The following is a 12,755-nucleotide window of genomic DNA, read 5'->3' on the forward strand; positions in this document are numbered from 1 at the left end:
AGGACCCTGTGTGTTCATTCCAGAGCCCTGTGTGTCCACTCCACCCCCAGAGCCCTGTGTGTTCATTCCAGAACCCTGTGTGTTCACTCCAGAGCCCTGTGTGTTCACTCCAGCCCCAGAACCCTGTGTGTTCACTCCAGCCCCCAGAGCCCTGTGTGTTCACTCCAGCCCCCAGGGCCCTGTGTGTTCACTCCAGAGCCCTGTGTGTTCACTCCAGTGTCCAGAGCCCTGTGTGTTCACTCCAGCCCCAGGACCCTGTGTGTTCACTCCAGCCCCAGGACCCTGTGTGTCCACTCCAGCCCCCAGGGCCCTGTGTGTTCATTCCAGTGTCCAGGACCCTGTGTGTTCACTCCAGGACCCTGTGTGTTCACTCCAGCCCCAGGACCCTGTGTGTTCACTCCAGCCCCCAGAGCCCTGTGTGTTCACTCCAGCCCCCAGGACCCTGTGTGTTCACTCCAGCCCCAGAGCCCTGTGTGTTCACTCCAGAGCCCTGTGTGTTCACTCCAGCCCCCAGGACCCTGTGTGTTCACTCCAGCCCCAGAACCCTGTGTGTTCACTCCAGCCCCCAGAGCCCTGTGTGTTCACTCCAGAGCCCTGTGTGTTCATTCCAGAGCCCTGTGTGTTCACTCCAGCCCCCAGGACCCTGTGTGTTCACTCCAGCCCCAGGGCCCTGTGTGTTCACTCCAGCCCCCAGAACCCTGTGTGTTCACTCCAGAGCCCTGTGTGTTCATTCCAGAGCCCTGTGTGTTCACTCCAGCCCCCAGGACCCTGTGTGTTCACTCCAGCCCCAGGGCCCTGTGTGTTCACTCCAGCCCCCAGGGCCTGGCTGGCAGCAGCGATGCAGCAGGAGAGCTCCTGATCCCATCCCTGCTCCTGACACCCAGCTCCAGCCTCCCCAGCTGCTGCTCCCCTCAGACAAAGGGGGTGCCAGACTGCCATAGGAACCTCTCCCCACCTGAACCCACAATGTCATCAGAGCTCTTTTCTTTTTTGTTTTTAACCCTCAAGGCTGCTCCCTCGGCTCCCGGTTGTTCCCAGGCCCTGCCCATATTGCTCCCAGAGCCGCTGTACCAGAGCTTTATCGAGTGTCACAGGCTGAGGGGCTTTGGCAGCTCTCCACACAGCCGGGAGGAACAGGAGACAAGGAGAGAACAGAGCCCAGGCTCTCCCCACGGAACTGCTTCCCTGGCCTTCCCTGGGTTGTTTTCAAAGAGGATCCGGTGGGAGGTGTGGAAAGGGACTGACACTTTTTGGCTGGGGTTGCTCTGGAAAGGGAGGCAGTGCCAGAGCAGGAACACTCAAACTCCTCTCATGTCCTGGGCAGAGGGGCAGGCAGAATTGGGGAATTTGGGGAGGCAGCTGCCTTCACTCTTGCAGGCAAAAGCAGTGGCAGCTGTGTCTACCTGGGGCCAAGCAAAAAGATTTTCTTTTTCTCCCTGTTTTCTGTCCCCTCCAAGGGCATCCCAGGATGGTGGTGACCTCCTGGGAGATCAGCCTCCCACTCTGATGTCCCTGCTTTGCTGGTAGGAAAAACACAGCCCCAAACATCCCCCAAATCCTCACCCTGGCTTCGCTGCACCCTGCCATCCCAATGATATCCTTGGCATCTCCACAACCTCTCAGCCCCAAAACTGCAGCAAGGTCCTGCAGTGTGGGACAAGGGCTGTGCCTCACTCGCATTATTTGGAGGGACAGCTGCTCCTTCCTGCGTTCCTTTATCCAAGATTTTGCTTCCTAAGCAGGAGTTAGCCCATGCTTGGAAGCGTTTGTGTTGCAAACAGGTGACAAAGGGCAGTGGTGTGCTGCAGAGGGGAAACTGAGGCACAAGGGATGCGCTTCCTTAAACTCACAGGGGAAGCTCTGAAGCAGGAGCAGGGAAAACCTCCAAGTCCCCGCTCCATGTTTTTTTCCAGAAGGACTCTGCACAGCTTTCACTTGTCATGTGTATTTTTAAATGACAAGGAAAAGATTTTCTAAACCAGGGAAACGTGATTATTTTCCTCTCTCTCTCTCTTCCAGGTGCTTGGCTTAGCGTTGTAATACCACAAGAATGAAATCCATCTGAGTTGCTGTTGTCCTGCTGCTTAAAACCCCATTTTCTGTCAATATTGCTTCATTTTGATCAAGCTGCTTACATGTTTTATATTATTCTCTTTTTTTTTTTCCCTCCATTTTGCTGCAGCATTTCAGAACATTTTGGTTTTTTCCCAGTAAATACTTCTCAGTAAATAGCCTGGAAGTAAGAGAGGTAAAGGCATGAGAAAGTCTGGGCTTTCATTGCCGTGGTGTTTCATATCTATTACGCTTGTCAACGTGGAATACTGAAAAAAAAGAGGGGAATTTACCTGTTTTATCCCCACTGACAGTCAGAAGGAAGGGAGAGCTTGAGCATCTGCTCTTTCCAGCTTCTGGAATTGCTCTTTGCCTTTAGATACTGCCCAGGGCAGGTGTGTGACCCCCAAACCCAGGGGGAGCAGTGGCCACAGCCCCACCACACCCAGGTCTGGGCACAGGGGGTGCAAAGGGGCCCCACGTGGGGTTTCCAGCTGGGGCAGAGCCACCCAGCACCAGCTTCATATTCCTCCCCAAAGGCTGTTCCCCACAGCTCCCTGATTTTCTCAGCTTTTTAATTGGAATGATTCATTTCCTTCCACAACACAGAGCAGATTTAAATGAGATATCCGAGAGGAGCAGCTAATAATCAGTTTGCACTCGATTTGCTCTCCTGAATCAGGTGGAGGGGAGCTGATCTTGCAGGACACTGCTCAGGCTGCAGCAAGCCAAAATTATGTCAGAAAGCTGATTTTTTTTTACATGCCTGGTCCTCTAAATCAAATTTGACTACCAATGTAGTCGAAACCACAGAGGTAATCAGTTAATAAAACTTCGTACTTACCTGCTACTTCCACTCAAGGATTTAAAGCCCTTTGCAAAGGTCAGTATTGCAATGATGAGAATTTTCCAGCTGAAATGTTTTCACTGGGAAAGAGAAAGAAGAAGAAAGAAAAAAAAAAAAAAAGGAGAGAAAAATATTCATGATTCCTGGAAGTTAAAAATTCTGCTGTTTTGGATGCAGGCAAGGAATAATATTTTTCGTGAAAGGAAAAGAAGAAATTGCCATGCAAATGTTAATGGTGTTTTGAAGCTTCACAGGAAAGCCTGACTTGTGTAGCAGCCTTAATATACATTAGTACCCCTCGTCTGCAAGCAAACAACATTTTGCAGAATAAACTGAAACACAACAGGGAGAGCCTTGGAATTATTTAGAAATCTAATTCCCACTGAAATCAGGCACTGAGCAATTTATTCCACGCACATTTAAATCAGTGCTGCTGCCAGAAAAGTTACACCAAAAAATGCACCACCTGTAAACTGCCAGGCTCGGGGACACCACTGTGATTGTGGCCAGGGCCAGAATCCCTGCCAGGGCTGCAGGTGATGTCCTGGTGGAAAATGCATTCCAGGAGTCCCTTAGAGTGGAAAAATGCAGGAATAGGACAGTTCTAAGCAGTCAGCCCCACTTCTACACCTCTTTCTCCCAGGGACACAAGCAGGCAGGGATGGGCAAACCAGCACACGTGGACAAATCCAAATAAGCTTGATTTCCTTAGGGATGCAAGCTAAAAATAATAATAAAAGCTCTTTATTTGCAGGGTGACTCCTCCTGTGCTGAGAGCAGAGCCTGCGTGCAGTGCTTGAGTTTCAATCAATAAAACTCAGCTCAGTGCTGCTCCTAAGCCAGGTTTAACCACCTGGCACCAGTTTAGCTTGTTAGCATGAGTGGAGTTTGGAAAGTTGTCCTTTTTCAGCCAGACCAGGGCTGGTAGCCATGGTTTAACCATGGTCCCACCAAGGTAAGCAGAAAGCCCCAGAGCGGCAGGGAGAGCTGTGCAGCCTTTTTTTCAAACTCACCTTGCAGTAATTAGAGTCCACAGCTGTAATTACTTTCTCATTTTGGTTTAATAATTGCCTCAGCCAGCCCCACATGCCCCTCAGACTGGTGATGAGTATTAGTAGCCACACAAAGTGTAGTGGGGTAAGCAATGATTTTATTACTTGGGCTTGATTTTTGGGCACCTCTGCTCTGGCCCCAAACTCTTGCTGGGTGAAAATGAAATTAAAGAAGGTTAAAAAAATAAAAACAAAAAACCAAAATGATAAAAATGGTGATTAAAGGAGAGAAAAGGCCCTTTTGTCCCTTGCCCCAGTCCTGATAAATGACAGAAGTGCTTGCACAGGGCCCCCCCTCTTACAAACAAAACTTTATTGGGGAGGGGGGGTATTTTTATCTTTTAGTCTCAGCTCCAATATATGTTTTTATAGAGGTGTGAAGAGCTGCTGCTCCTCTCCTGCAGGAAAAGAGGGTGCAGCTCTGGGGGTCTTCCAGAGCACCCCCCCCATCTCCAGCTCCCTCTGGAAGCGTGGGAGGTTGTTGGATATAATTTATGTCCGGGGGGCGGAGGGGGGAACGAAGACATACACACATTATCCCCCGTCATTTCCCGGGATTTTGGGAGTATTCCCCTGTGTTTCAGGGTGAGGCTCTGGCTGCCCCCCTGTCCTTTCCCTGCCCCCCGGGAAGACAGGCTGTCCCGCAGGGAGGTGAGGAGGGCTCCAGGGGTGCCGTGACCCATGGGCAGTGCCCCCCACACCTTAAATTGAGAGGGGGCCGGCAGAGCTGCTCAGGTGTTCGCGCTCCTGCTTTAGGAGCCTCGCTGGGGCGGCGGCAGCGCCGGGAGGGGGCCGAGCATCCCTTTCCTCCCGCACACCTGAGGCAGGAGCTGCCCCAACACCGCCCGGACCCCCCCGTCCCATTCCTCACCCTCCCCCCGCCCGGGTGCGCAGAGCTTTGGGGAGGGGGCGATGCACGAATGTTCCTCCCCGCGCTGAGCCGGCTGCGCGCAAGTTACTCCCCCTTTCCCCGGCACTTTGCCTCCCTCCCCTTCCCCCCCCGCTCCAAAAGCCGGGCTGCGCCGCCGAGGCTCCGCCAGTGAAGGCAGCGCTGCCGGGGGAGGAGCTGGGGGGGCGGCGATGGAGCGGAGCCGGCGGGCGGCGGCCTGAAGCCCCCGCCGGCAGCGGCAGCGGAGCCCCGAGCCCGAGCCCACCCTGAGGAATGAGCGCTTTCCAGGCAGACCTCCTCCTCCTCCTGCTCGGCTGCCTCCTGCTCAGCCACGGTAGGACCCCGCACTTCCCGAGCGGGGCGGGGGGGGTCCCCGGCTCGGGGTGGGGTGCGGGTCTTGCGAGGGGAGAAGGGTGCGGAGGAGAGAGGGAGGATTGCAGAGTTTTCCCTGCATCCCCGCCGAGGCAGCTTACCTTTCTTTCCTTTAAAAATAAGGAGAAAAAAAAAAAATCTTTAGTATGCAAATGAGTGTTTTCTGTTCCAGCTCGGTTAATTGGATCGTGTTCGTGTGTAAACACGGCTTGGCTGAGCAACAGCCCCCCCGCTCCCCATCGCCCCCATCGCCGCCCGGTGCTTCCCCCGGTGCAGGAGGGCGATGGATGCTCGGCTCCGTGGCGGCGGAGGAGCCGCTCGGGCTGGCGGTAGCGGCTCCAGCCGGGGACAGGAGCCTGCGGCCGTGGAGCCGGGGTAGGGAGCGATTTGAGCAGGATGGGTGCGAGGAAGGAGAGTTCTCGCAATGCAGCCGGCCCGGGGGAGGTGGGCACCCCGCGGGGGTGTCCCCACCCCACCTCCCTACAGCGCCGGAGCGAGGGCAGGAGCGTGGGAACCCGCAGGAATTCACCCCGCAACTTAACAACCTGCTTGATTCCCACGCAAAAAAAATGAAAATAAAAAAATAAAGAAGGATTTGGGAAGGGAGTGCGTTTTGGGAAGCCGTATCTGCCGTGCTGCTGTGTGCCTGCTCCCTGGACTATCTGTCACCTGTGGAGGACGCTGAGCTGCAGCCGGACCCCGGCTTCGCCTCTGTGCTGCTCATCCCCTCCCAACGCCGGTGTCAAATCCCATCTGTGTCACGCCGCCGCGGTCCCCACGCCAGCTTTTGTGAGGGTACGGCTTGGGGATGCTTGGGGAAAAAAAGAAAAAAGGGATAAAAAAACCCCAAACCCACGCAGCTAGTCCATCTGTTGATTAAATGAAGGATAAAACTTTTGAAGAGAGTAGTGCTTCTCCACGGGCAGCTGGGTTTTTGCTCAGCCAGACATTTGTGCTGAACATCCCCCACCATACGCTGGGTTTCACCCTATTCCCCGAGCAGGGACGCCGTGTTTGTGGTGTCTGTGCTCCTGGTTATCCTTCCCTCTTTTCCTGGGCTCGGATGTGATGTTGGGCTCCTACAGTGTCCTCTCTTCCCCTTTTCTCTTCCCCTCACTCTCTGCTTGTACTAATATTCCTTCGGGGAGGAAGCTGTGTTTGCATTTGCCTTTGCTGCTGCACAAAAGAAACCCACTGTGTCCTCCGTGTGGGTTTCTGGCTGAACAAACCTGAACTCCCCCCGGTACAGCAGGGCAGCGGCGGGGCCGGGCAGAGCAGCGATTTGGAAGCTGCTCCCGGCCTTCCCGCATCCCTCCCTGCTCCCACAGCTCCTGTCAGTCCCTGCAGGTCAAATGGCAATTTGCTAGCGGGGCCGGAGAAGTTTGTGTGCGGGATCCAGCCGGGATTTGTTGCGTTCTTCCCCTGCTCCTTCCTTTTGCAGCCATGATTTTAATGTGGCTTAATGCACTTTTTAATAGCGCTCGCGTTGGGAAGCCACGGCGGCTCCTCGGCTCTGCTGCCTGAGCTCAGCTGATTTCCAGCAGGATCGTGCATCTGGTACCTGCTTATTCATGCCGGGTTAGGAGGCACGGAGAGTGCCTTGCAGAGCATTTGCTGGGCTGTTTTCTCCCACAGGATGAGCCAAGAGCATTTCTGTGGAGTTGCTGCTCTCCGTACACGACAAAGGCGCTGCTGGCAGCACCGTGGCTCTTCCCGTTGGGGTGAAACCGTGCAAAGGATCCCTAAGAGGATTTAATGCACAGGATTCCTTCAGCCTCACGGTGCTGTGGGGGAGGAAAGACCTGGATGGGGGTGCTGGAGTTGATTTTCCAGCACGTGTTGTGTTTGTCTCCCCTGGAGTGGCCGCCGTGGTGTGTCCAGACGTGGTGGCACTCGCTGTCCGTGCCAAAGGTGTCCCTGAGGTGTGGGGATGGGATGCTGGATGGGATGCATGGGGCAGCCCTGCCTTGCTCAGGAGGAGCTGATGGTCCAAAAGTCACTTCAAGGGACAACTAAAATCACTTGGCTCTGCCCTTCAGGAGTTTCAGAAGTTCCTTTTTGTGGGCTAGAGGCAGGCAGGGCTGTGTTTTCTTGCCAAAGGCTTGAAGGGATTTGCCATAATAAAATTCCCCTGAGCCAAGGGCAACAGGGCTGGAAGGATCACCTCTGCTGAAAACCCCACCTGGGATCTCTGGTCTGGACACTACTTTAAAAAAAAATCTCCTTATCCCAAACCTCCCCAAAAGGACATTTTCCATCATGGGATTTGTACACCTGTGCCCTTGGGTTTGTGTTTCATGGGCACCCTGGTGATACCCTGGCATCCTGCTGTTCCTGCAGCCCGTGCAGGCTGGACATGGGCTTTCAATGGAGCTTGCAGGAGGACAAAACTGCTTTTTGCTCCTGTCTGGGGCTGTGCTGCACCTGGGCACCCCAGGCACGGATCACCCTGGGAGGGAAGGGAGGAGGGTTTGTCCCACAGCTCACTGCTCCAGGGGACCTGGAAAGAACAAATTGGTTTTCCTGGAGCTTCCTCCCTTTCCTTCCCCCTTGCAAATGTTCTAAAGCAGCCTGTGTAGGCTCTGAGAGCTGATAGGCCGGTGCTCCAGGTTTTTCCCTGGTACCACTCACTCTTCACCCCCTCAAAGCTGTCAGGGCCATGGCTTTGGAGACGGGGAGAAGTCCCAGCACAACTGTCCTCCTGTGATGGGATGTGTGTGGTACCCTTGGTGGGAAGGAATTGCTGCTGCAATGAATCTGCCTGCCTTTGTTTCTGCCTGGGGAATAACTTACCCATCCCTCCCCTGTTCCCGTTCCAGCCAAACTGGGGGAGGCTGGAAACAACTGGGGAATGTGTCTCGGTGTGGGAGGTGGGGCTGTGGGGAGGAGCATCACTGAAGATGCACCTACAGCCACCTCCTCCTCTCACTGGCCTGTACTAGATGGATTTGGCAGCATCTTAAATTTACCTTGGATGGGAAGATTTCTGCCTATCTGGGGCTCTCTTTCCAAAGGCATGTTTGCTTTCCCTCAGGGTGATGAATACCGAGTTCTCTGGGTGTTGCAGGGTATGTTTTTCTCCTTCACAGTTCACTTGGTTCCTCCCTGGAAGCAAATGCTTTACAATCTTCTGTCAGAGGGGCCAGTTATCAGCAGCAGTGGCTCAACTTCCCACTGCCTCAGCAGCAGCCCCCAGGTGCAGAAGGGTGAAATTATGCTGATGAGAGAAACCAGGCCAATTCCACCCACCAAGACTGGTTAGGACCAAGAAATGAGGATTTTCACATCTTGGGGGTGGTTAGTGGGTGATGGGGAGGAAAAATACAAGGTTTGAGGTGCTGGGAGTGTGTGTGCAAGAGCTGGGGCACTTGGGGGTTTCTGTGTCTGACAGCCACGAGTCTGTAAATGACAAGCCTGGAAATCTGTGGCTGTGGTCCCTCTTCCATGTTAATTCCTGCTGCCAGGTGGAGAGCAGGGCAGCTTTGCAAGGGAAGGGTGTTGGGCTGTTCCCTACACGCAGCAGTGTCTGCACTGGGAGCTGTTTGGGAAGGAGTGGAAGCATTCACTGAGCTTTAAAAACGATGGTGAGGAAGAACTCAAGTCCAAGAGGTTGCACTTCAGGATATTCTGTGGTTCTGTGAACTGAAAATGGTTGAGTAGAAGACAGAGATGGTTCAGAAAGTGCTCTGTGAGGTGCTGCTGGTGGAAAGGTGAAGGCTTGGCAGGGGCAATGCGTTCACAGCTGGGCTATGTGGGAAGGAAACTGAAATAAGCTTCAAGTTAAAACTGACATTGTCCAGTCTGTGCTGTCCCAGAGGAATGGTGCAGAACCGCCTCCTCCAATGCCTGTTTTAACACAATTTAGGTTTCCCATCTCCCATCTGCACCTCCTGCAGTGAGAGCTGCGTGAGGACCACTGATGACTTTGCTCAAATCAGCTTTTCTTGCAAGGTTTCAGCTCTCAGAAAAGCACAGGAGGGAGGAGCTGGGGTTTTGCTCAGGTGTCCTGTGCCATAGGGAGGGGAGCTGGGCAGGTGTTCCTCCTCGGAGCTAACTCTGCATCCCCACAGCCTCCCCCTTCCAAGGTTAAGCAGAGGTGCCCAGGCACTTTATGCACAGCACATCTCGGGCTGATGTCGATTATTTCTGTGCTTTCCTGTTGGTTTAGGGGACACCAACTGGAGTCTGAACGTGCCTAGAAATCCCTGACAGGTTCCCAGCACCGCATGTCACCGGCTCCAGCCGCTCTATAGTCGGACTGCAAATGTTAGGATAAAAAAGCTCCGTGCTCTTCTTTCTTTTGTAGCTGTAAATAAAGAGGGGAGAGGCCAATGTGCCCCTTAGGTTGTGAGTTGGCTGAGGATCAAGGGCTTTGAATAAACTGTTTTCTTCCTGTGAACGGCCTGTGATGGAGAGTGTGGCTGCTCCAAACCTCTGATTTAATGATCAGCTCTGCGAGTTTGTACAGTGCTCTCAGCTCCTCAGCACGCTGGGCGCAGGGGGCTTTATGGAAATGCTGCTGGAGAATTGGCTTTACATCACTTCCAGAAGCCTTCCAGTAGGATTAAACAGCTTCTATTTATTTATTTATTTACTTTAAAGCCCAGCAAATTTATACCAACAATTGCTGAAGGCCCTAATTTATCTTCTGCTCAGGAGCAATACAAGTCTTTCCTTTGGCTTCATTGAGAGCTACCTCTGGTCAAAGAGAGCAACAGAGCTGCAGTGACCGTGTACAAGCTTATTTTATAAATCAGTATGAAGTGAAACAAATTGGTTGTAAATCAGTCTCTTATTTGCTGAGATTTAAGGCGTTTGGTGGAGCTGTGAGTTTTTGAGGTGGTCTGCCCTGCCTCCAGGGCTGGCACATGGCCTGGCTTTTGCAGGGATGTGGGAACCCAGTATTCATTTCAAACATGCCAGGAGATGTGCAGGATTTCTTGGCTGGCAAGAAATAAAGTTTAAAACCCATGCTCGTCTTTCTAGACAAAAGTTGAGCAGCAGGATCCTCATGCTGCTCAGATCTCATGGGTTTCCATTCCTCCACTGCACCTCATGACTGCGGGAAGGGGGAAGAGGAAAGTATCCATTTCTGAATTGTGCCTTGTGGTAGGACAGAGAAATGCTGGGATTTGGTCTTGGAAACGGTGGCCTAACAGATGTCGTGGTTCAATATGCCCTTTGAGTGTAGCCGAGCCTGTTTATTCATTGCCTCGCTGGCAAGACCCACACTCAAGTGTTTGCCTTTCCCGGGTGGCAGCAGCAGCCTCCAAAGTGGAGCAGAAGGAGCTGGAGGTCACTTGGCTGCTACACGGCTCTTCCTTTTACCGACTTGCATTAAACAGCTTAAAATCTAAATGTGCTTTTAGTGCCTGTGAGCGATGGGCTCTGGGCGTCCTGCCGCGGGTAGTGTCACATGCTGGAGAAGTGGGAGGTGGAACACTCGCATTGTTAAATTCAGATGCTAACTTGGGGATAAGATCTTGTCTTAATGTGTTCATTCACCGCCCCCACTCGCAACAAAAGCTACAGCAGCTTTTGGTCTGCTGCATTTGGGGTGGAGCAGGATGTAATTGGTTTTTGAGGGCTTTGCCATAACTGCTGCTCATTAACCATTGATGCAGGCACGGTCAGACTTTCAACTCGGATAATAGACGCCGTCTTCTGTTTCCAGTTACTTTGCATTGGGTGGAATTGCAGGTTTCACATGTGTGTGGTCATGTGGTGGCGAATTCTCCTCCTAAGGGCTGCTGGATTTATGTTCTGGGGTTGTCACACTCAACATGACACGAGGTGAAGGCAGCGGTGAAGCCCCTGCCTGGCTGGGCCAGCCCTGGGAGGATGCGGCAGCGCCTGAAGTTGAATTTTTCAGGAGCCTCCTGGGTGAGCAACCCCAACATTGTGGGAGGGGAAATAGAAATGGAGAAAATGTTCGACAGTGTGGTTTTTCTGAGGAGCTCTGCCCAGCAGGGCACCCACTGTGGGTGAGAGGAGCTGCTAATTACAGGTGAAATACGCACGATGGTGGAAGGGATGAGCTTCCTCAAACTTCCCCATGGATGAGGGATCAGTCTTTGTGCTGTTAGCCCAATATAAGCAGGGAGTGAGTGGAAGAAGGGTTTGGAGCCTCACCTTGCATTTTGGGCAGGTTATCATTAACCTAATATCACCTAACTCGTTAAAAGGTCAGAAAGAAAGGGCCTGAATCTCTCTCAGGTGCCTGTTGTCCTGTCTCCCTCCCACCCCCAGCATAAATGAGTATTCAAGCAGTCTGCTGCCAGTCAGTGAATGTCAATATTGGATAAGTGTTTCCTTTATATCACTGCAATTTAGCATAAGCTGCTTGGAAACAAATGTCTTCCATAAGCATGAGGTGTTTCAGTAAGTACACAGTCAACATTACTATGAGGATTAAATAAATGTCAGCCCCACTTGTATGCTCAGCAGCGAGTTAAGACAGCCGAACTTGCATAATGGGCAGCGTGGCAGGAACAACAGCAGGGATTTTGAGAGTCTCTGGAAAAAGTGGGATGGAAGGAGCTGTTTTGGATGGATCCAAAGCCCCTGGATCAGAAAGGGATGTGGAGAGAGATGCAGAAGCTCCTTAGAGCAGGGGTGGCTGATGGTGGGGAGAAATCCTTCCCTGAGGGTGATGAAGCCCTGGCACAGAGGAGCTGTGCCCTGTCCCTGGGAGTGTCCAAGGCCAGGTTGGATGGGAACCTGAGCAACCTGGGATAGTGAATGTCATCCCTGTCCATGGCAGGGAAATGGAATGAGATGCATTTCAAGGTCCTTCCAACCCAAACCATTCTGATTCTGTGGCATGGAGTGCAAAGAGATATGTGGAGCTTCCTTTTGGACTACCAGGGCTGCTCCTTCTTTGGCATAAGCTGCAAACCGAAGATGAAAATGTGGTTTGGCCGATATTGGCTGGATCTGGTGAGGCTGCTGGCTCAGGAGGAGCAGCCCCTCCTCCAGATCTGCCCAGGTGACCAGTGCTTGGCTGGATCTGCCTCTGCCTTTCCCAGTACAAACTGGGGGTTGCTTGGGTGCAGCTGGTGAGGCCAAGGATGAGGCTCCGCTGTCACTGCTTTGTGAGGAGCTGTAACCCTGATTCACCTTCAACTCACGGCTTCCCAAAGCCATGGAGACACAGCCCATGAGGAAAGGGTGCCCTCAGTCCATGCTGGCAGGGAGATGGTCACCTCCCTGCTCTGCCTTCAGGTGCTGGGTGAGAGCTTCTCTCTGCCCATCAGGAAAAGGCCTCTGGCTTCTCTACAGGAATTTAAACCCAGCCATCACATGGAGATGTTGCTGAGGCTTGAATCTTTCCCTCAAGCTGTGTCTGCAGGAAAACCCTGCTCTTTACCACTCCTCGCTTTGCATCTTCACCTGTCACCCTGAGATGTCACTTGGTGCTGTCTGGGTCAGCCCATGACAAGCTCTGCCAGCAAGGAGGGAAAACCAGGGAGTGTGGTGGGGGGCTGAGCTGGCCGTGTTTCCATTCCCGACGATAGCAAAGAGCTGCTCTCTCCCCAGCTGG

The 12,755-nt window shown here is 53.0% G+C and overlaps 1 protein-coding gene and 1 long non-coding RNA gene across 4 annotated transcripts in view; one reads left to right on the top strand and one right to left on the bottom strand.

Annotated features, from left to right (window-relative positions):
* Positions 1–750: 750 nt before the first annotated feature.
* On the bottom strand, positions 751–3,673 carry LOC148182581 (uncharacterized). Of its 2 annotated transcripts, none has more exons than XR_015774518.1 (3): positions 3,366–3,673; positions 2,897–2,979; positions 751–2,233 (listed from the first exon to the last, which is right to left on the bottom strand). It is a non-coding gene; the product is annotated as an uncharacterized LOC148182581 (long non-coding RNA). The 2 variants fall into 2 exon arrangements; XR_015774519.1 differs by having other exon boundaries at positions 751–2,321.
* A 1,073-nt stretch (positions 3,674–4,746) lies between these two features.
* The window catches only part of KIRREL3 (kirre like nephrin family adhesion molecule 3), a 350,972-nt gene continuing 342,963 nt past the window's right edge, over positions 4,747–12,755 (top strand). For both annotated transcript variants that reach the window (XM_088066785.1, XM_088066786.1), the window contains exon 1: positions 4,747–5,174. In XM_088066785.1, coding sequence (XP_087922911.1) covers positions 5,114–5,174 — 61 coding nt within the window. In that variant the 5' untranslated portion in view covers positions 4,747–5,113. The remainder of the gene's footprint in view (positions 5,175–12,755) is intronic.

The sequence above is a fragment of the Pseudopodoces humilis genome, chromosome 25 (assembly GCF_049639895.1).
Source record: "Pseudopodoces humilis isolate 2021_Gansu_Grassland_sample_001 chromosome 25, ASM4963989v1, whole genome shotgun sequence".
In the NCBI taxonomy this organism is placed as follows: Eukaryota; Metazoa; Chordata; class Aves; order Passeriformes; family Paridae; genus Pseudopodoces; species Pseudopodoces humilis.